General features: G+C 42.7%; 1 protein-coding gene across 1 annotated transcript; it reads right to left on the minus strand.

The window, feature by feature from the left end:
- Window positions 1-705: 705 nt before the first annotated feature.
- On the minus strand, window positions 706-4,108 carry FZD10 (frizzled class receptor 10). Its single transcript, XM_073312914.1, has one exon. The coding sequence runs from the start codon at window positions 3,709-3,711 to the stop codon at window positions 1,954-1,956; it is 1,758 nt and encodes a 585-aa protein (XP_073169015.1). The 5' UTR covers window positions 3,712-4,108; the 3' UTR covers window positions 706-1,953.
- Window positions 4,109-6,730: the final 2,622 nt, after the last annotated feature.

The raw sequence follows: 6,730 nt of genomic DNA on the forward strand, positions 1-6,730 counted from the left end.
AACCCATGATTTTTGTAACTCAAGTTTCTAGTCCTTGCTGGGAACATTTTATACAGATGACAACAAAAATTAGAAAAATGTATCTGCAGCCTATACAGTTTTGTTATAAAGCTATTAGCCATTATGGGGCAACTGTTGTGGGGATCCCAGCTCTACCAGGGTCCTTCTTTATAACATGCATGCCCTTATAGGAGAGCTCTCAGGAGCGTGTCAACAAGAAGGTGAATTGAATTAATATCACACCACCTAGTAGCCTGATGGTTAACTCCACAAAAGGCTTAACATTCACACAAACTCCACTGTATACTTTTGGTATTTGCATTTATAATTGTAACTTCATCACAGTTTACACCGAAGTACAGTACTATGTATGATCTGTATTTATTGTTCATGAACTGTTTTCCCCTACTGATCTTTTCCCAGTCTCTTTATGGTTATGAATACACCACCTTTCAGTACTATCACCAGGAAAGAATCTTTGTAATGTACAGGTTGCATTATATAAAATAGTGCTGAAGTAATTCAGCTCTCTTTAACACGCTGAATGTGCCCTCTAGAGATTTTAAAAGGGTTTTAACCAAGGATCATTGTTGTAATCTCTGTGCTTAGTAAACATGGTATTATACTAAATCACTGGATATCTATTTTAAAGCTTCTTCCCATTCAGTTCTCTCAGTTGCAAAGATTCACAGAAAGACGCAACTTAAAACTCTTTATTTTTTTCCAACTTGCAATTCCTTCTTTTGCACATTAAGGGGCAATCCGATTATTCTTGCAGTCCTTATATGTCAAGTATAACATATTAAACACTGTGCTATATTCAAAATGTGCCTTTAGTAAATCATTGAAAAAAAAATTTATTAACCACAAAGCACATGATGGAAAGTTTAGAGCAGACAAAATTATCAAACTAAAGTACATATTTTATTTTTTATAAAATAGTGGAGCATGAAAAATAACTGTATATTACAAATCTATACAACAAATAATTGTGCCCTTCCAACACAAGTAAAGAGCATCACTCAATACAAAGCTTGCCTTTGCAGAATCTAGTGCTTCTTGATCTATTCATGGTGAGAATTTGTTTAACAATAGAAAGAGTCAATAAGCCCTTTGGGCCTCTTTGAATTGACCCCCCCACACACACACTTTTTTTTTTTCACAAATCAGTCCAAACATGTATAACATTGGCTTGATTTCCATTAAAAAGCCACAAAATGTAACACTAAAGGGTTTCTGAGGACTAGACCTCTTAGTTCTTTTGTTAAGAGATTTCTTTTGTTGTCTTTATGTACAGCAAAATACTTGTTTCTCTTTTCATGTCCTGGTAAGAAAAAAATGTATTGCACATTATTCTTATTCACAAAGTTTGTGTCTCATGCAGGAAGTTTCTCTTTTAGTGAAAGAATATTGGTGAGCATTATAGATTGAACCTGTTTTTAGATACTTCAAACCCCCTAGGCTGAAGAAGCGTTTGTAAAGGATTTCTCTTTTCTTAAGTTAGCACAGAAGTTGCTTTCACTTAGGCCTCTATGGAATTAAGTGTCCCCAAAAAGACACAATTTTCAGTCAGGCTCTTAAAAAAAAAATCATAGCTCCATAAAACTTGATTATATCTTGTTACTTAGAAACCTGTAGGAACTCCAGCTCAGCTACAGATAAAGGTTACACATAGTTTTTTTTAATCAGAGGGCTGGATGAAATATCTTACTACAAATTAGTAACAGAAGAGGCAGCTTTAATTGACAATATTCCTTTCACTGAAAACATTTTCCTAAGTACATTTACCTTCAGTTTATCAACAGGTCCTGAATTTCAGTGTCATACATTTTTGCCTTGATTTGCTATACCGTTCTCTGACAAAAAGCATCTTTTAAAATTTTTATTTCTGATTGCTACAGTGAGCATTTATAAGTCTCTACAAACTGAGATACAGTTTTCTATACATCCTGTTCATACACAAGTAGGTGGCTGTAATGCTGATTCATATTTTGCATGGTGAGTTTTCTGTGGATGTTGAGTTTTTTTGTAGATTCCACTGTTTGTAATAACACTTGCAGGTTTTCTCCTACTTCTCCTCTTTAATCTCTGACTGCAAACATTTTGCCAGGATTGAAGAGTCTTGGAAGTCCAGATCCACATACCACTAGTAATGCCCACAACCAACAACATAAAAATTTTCACCATGAAAATTTCTACTGCAGGAATGGAATTATTCATCATGCAGTCCAAATGTTTAGTTTGATTGTTCATCTTGCATTTATATTGCATTGCCACAATTTTCCAATAATCCATGTTAAGTCTTTCATAAAAGTAGCAAGCTATTACACATGTAGCAGGCACTGTATATAAGACTGAGAAGACACCAATCCTGACCATAAGTTTCTCCAACTTGTCTGTGTTTTCTCCACCTGTTTTCATCACCCTCCTGATATGGAAGAGGGCCACAAAACCAGACAGAATAAAAGAAGTGCCTATGATTAGATAACAAGCTAAAGGAATGAGTACAAACCCAGTCAAGGCATTTACATCCATGCTTCCAACATAGCACAATCCTGTCAGTTCATCTCCAGCTACCCTTCTCATAACTAATATCATTATGGTCTTCACAGCTGGAATGGCCCATGCTGCCAAATGAAAGTAGCTGCTGTTTGCTTCAATTGCTTCGTGACCCCATTTCTTCCCAGCAGCCAGAAACCAAGTTAAAGTCAAAATTACCCACCACAATGAGCTTGCCATACCAAAATAATATAGGACCAGGAACACAATGGTGCATCCAGTGCTTTCCAGCCCCTCCTGGATAACATAAAGTTGACCACTGTCTCTGTCACAGGCGATGCTCTCAGCGCCTGAAAAGAGGCGAATAATGTACCCCACAGAATAGACACAATAGCACATAGACAGGAAGATGATGGGCCTTTCAGGGTATTTGAAGCGCTGGGGATCTATCAGAAAAGTGAGTACGGTGAAAGCACTGGAAAAGAAACACAAGACGGACCAGACGGCAATCCAGATGACAGCAAACTGTTTGTCATCCTTGCTCCAGTAAACATCAACCCCGGGTGTGCAGAGTGGGGCACAGGAAGCACTCTTTTCCACATGGTGGAACTTGCCAGGATTTTCACAGGTGGCTCTACCGAGGCTGTCCTTGTGCTGCTGCAAATCATGACCATTGCTCGGCCGCTGTGGCCTGAACATGGGTGGCAACATGCTGGAGCCTCTGGGTGGCTCATCCGATCCGTTGTTAGGGGCTTCCATGCATAGGTAATTGGGGTCATTCTTGTTGGGCAATTTGCTGCAGTCTAAGGAGTCCGGCCACTTGAAATTAAATTGTTCCATGATGGGAGAGCATTTCAGCCTGGCCTGCTCACACATAACCCTACAGGCTGGGATTGGCGTGGAGACCTGCTCTGTGCACATAGGGGCATAGAGAGAGCAGAGGAAGAATTTCAAGTGGCTGTGACAGCCATACTCCACCAAGGGCGCAAACTCATGCAGCTGAATGGCAGCTTCCCTTTGGTTCTCATGTCCCATCAGGTTAGGCATCCTAGTCATGTTGTACCCTATATCCTTGCACATGGGGATTTCTATGGGCTGGCATCTCCCGTCGCCCGGGCGGTCAATGTCTATGGAGCTTATCCCAGTGCAAAAGCAAACCAGACGCGAGAACAGCCAGAGAGTTTGCATGACGTTCCTCCTCGCCGGCCCCATGTTTGCAGCCACAACACAACGCTCAGCCCCGCGTGCAGCCGGAGCGCGGGTCCTTTCCGCAGGCGAACCAGGCCGGGGGGGGGGGGTCAGTCCCGCCGCCCCACGCCTCCCTCGCCGGAGAGCATCGCCCCCCAACTTCCGCCAGGGACGCTCAGAGCGTGGGACAGACCCAGGCGGCGCGAGCCAGGTCAGCGCAGCCCCTAGCCATGAGCCCGCTGCGGCGCGCCGGTCTCAGCAAAAGTCCAGGCTAGTCATTTTCCAGCCCCGGTGGCGCCGGGAGAGAGGGGACTCGGGGGAGGTGAGAAGCGGGGGTGGGGTGGCAGTTTGCAAACAGCCAGCCGTGCGGGAGCCACCCCCAGCCATAGAGGCACAAAACTTACTGCGGGGGTCCCAGAAACTTTCTCCCTCCCCCCCCCAAGGCTTCCACTTCTGAGAGCTTCCTCCCCGCCCCGCGCCCCCTCTCTCCGGGCACAGGCAGAACGCGAGCTTTTGGCCGGCTTGTTAGATCCAAGCGGTCACCGCTTCAACTTCCACGTGTCCCATGCGGCTTTTGGTCGGTGCAGCGGTGTCTCCTGCTCCCCAGGACGGGCCACCGTTTCCCCACACTTTCCTCCCCGGTGGGGGTGGCTTATCCAACTGCAAAGATAAAGGAGGAGAAAATATCTAAGCCATCGGAGAGGGGCTGACACCCTCCCCCTTCTGTTTTTGCAACGGGTTGGTTCTTTAGCGCTTTGCAAGGCAGGGCTGGTTCTCGTCTCTCCTCTCTTCCCGCAGTAGCAGCAAGTCCTGGGGCTGTTGCAGCTGGTTTTTAGGGGGTGGTTGTGTCCCAGGATTTAAAAAAAAAAAAAATCTCTGTGCAGGATCCGCCTTGCATACGACACCCACTTTGCATGAGAAAGGTGAAGCTGACACGGTGATTACTTTCCAATCACTCGGAACGCCTTGAAACCTCCTTAAGGACCCCTACAGGTTTTCCTTGATCACCACAGATAAAAAAAAAAAGCCTCATTTGTTTCTCACTCTCTGTCTTTTTTCTTCCCCCGGCTCCCCTCTCCTCCCCCCCCCCCCCTTGAAAGTTTAACAAGATCTTTTCTCTCTCTTTAGATCCGTACCACCTAACCCGCCGTCCTAATTCAGGTAGGAAGGAAGCCTGGGGAAGCTGAGTTTTAAGGATGCTTCAGACTCCTTGTCTCCTAGACAGGGGGTTGGAGATGGTGCCTCCCTTGACTTTCCTTCTTGGGAAGGGGGTAGGAGCGGTGGGGGAATGCTTTAGAAGGGAGGATGTAGGGAGGGAGGATGCATTTTATGGCAAGTGCCATAAACTCTTGGCTGGCAGGGTCATAAAAGCCGGTTACATTGCAGTAGAATCTCATCTGCTTACAAAATTTCTGCTTTGATTGTGTCGAATTCGAAAAAGTGAACACCGGAGTCAGCACATCTGACATATAGAGGATAATTCTCTCTCTCTCTCTCTCTGTTTTAAACTCACATATCTGAATGCACATCAAGTGAAACTAGCAGATTCCCCCAAATAGGAAAATCAGAGAAGACTAGAGAGAGACCTTTAGGAAAGTGATTTTAATCCATACTGACAAGACTCTTTGAGATTTTGGAGAGGAAAGGGTGGCAGGACAGATAATTTTAAAATGAGTTGGCTTTTTTAGTTACTGGTTTGCTTTTATTTTCAAAGTAAAACTGCTAGGATCATTTTGATTATTTTCTACTAATAGTAGTTGGAGAGCTTATGCCAGCAAAACTCCCATTGATCTGAATGGATTTCCTTGGGTAAGAACTGCAGGATTGGGCTCTTATAGACTATCCTCTCAAAAGTATAATGTCAATGAAATGAGAAGTAAAAAAACAACAGGCACCAAAAATAAAATGCTTAGTTGTTTATACATATAATACTCCTCATCCTTGCCTCTCTCCCCTGCACTAACTGATCTCGACACAGATGGAATAAGACGGTATAATTAGTAGATTTTGTTTAAGCCCAGAAGGGACCACTATGATCAAATCCTAAAAGGTGAGCTTAACTTTTTGTTTTGACTTCAATTTTAGACCAACATATTAATGAAGAAAGAAAAATCTCTCTCTTCATTCACACCCACACATACCCAGGGTTTTTCTCCATTAGGGCCTGCTTCTTATCGAAATGAACACTGATTCTCCTGGAAACTATCAAACCCCGCAGGGTCAGAGTTAATACCTCACCCGCCTCTAGAAAGGAAACTGTTGGCTTCCTCGATTGTGATAAGGGTGTAATGGATCCAAGAAAGGGCAACAAACCAGGGTTAATGTTTGCTTCTGAAACCCCGAAGATGCTGACAATGATTGTCTAGAAATAAAAGGTCCTTAATTAAAAAAAAAGTTTTAAATTGGTGGATACTTTTGTTTAACGGCTTTCCAGTGGATCCAGGAATCTCTCTCTGAAAGAGATCAGACTGATAAACTATTGTATCTTATCAGTTGATCCTTCCCTTGGTCACTTCTAGATTTATTTGGGAACTGTTATGAAGGCAGGCAGTCTTACCAGCAAACAAACAAAAAGGCCTTATTTATTTAGTTACATTGCTGTTTCTGTGTGTGTGTGTGTGTGTGTGTGTGGTGGAGCATTTCCATTCTTCATTAATCTAAGCTGTTTTCTTAGTATTTGTATGCACCCTAGATCCTCTTCTAGAGAGCTCGGTTGGGGGTGGTGGGGAAGTGAAGGGGAAAGCATTCATAAGGGACAAGCTACCTTTTCTAAAGTGAAATTGAAATGACACTTGAGATGAACATTTCTGATACAGTTTTTTTGTTGAGCTTGATTAGGGTTTTTTGCGGGGATGGGTTTTTGTTTTACAAAGTACTTTATTGTATATCAAAATCCATATAGAAATAATACAGAAAAAAGAAATTAAAACAAAAGTTTGTTTCCTTATTTTGTACAGCTCTTGATAACAGCCACTTCTTTTCTTATTTTTCTTGGAGGCTAAAAGAAAATATAAATGTGAAATGTAAAAAAGAAAAAAAGTCA

This window comes from Lepidochelys kempii, chromosome 15, assembly GCF_965140265.1.
Source record: "Lepidochelys kempii isolate rLepKem1 chromosome 15, rLepKem1.hap2, whole genome shotgun sequence".
NCBI classification, from domain to species: Eukaryota; Metazoa; Chordata; order Testudines; family Cheloniidae; genus Lepidochelys; species Lepidochelys kempii.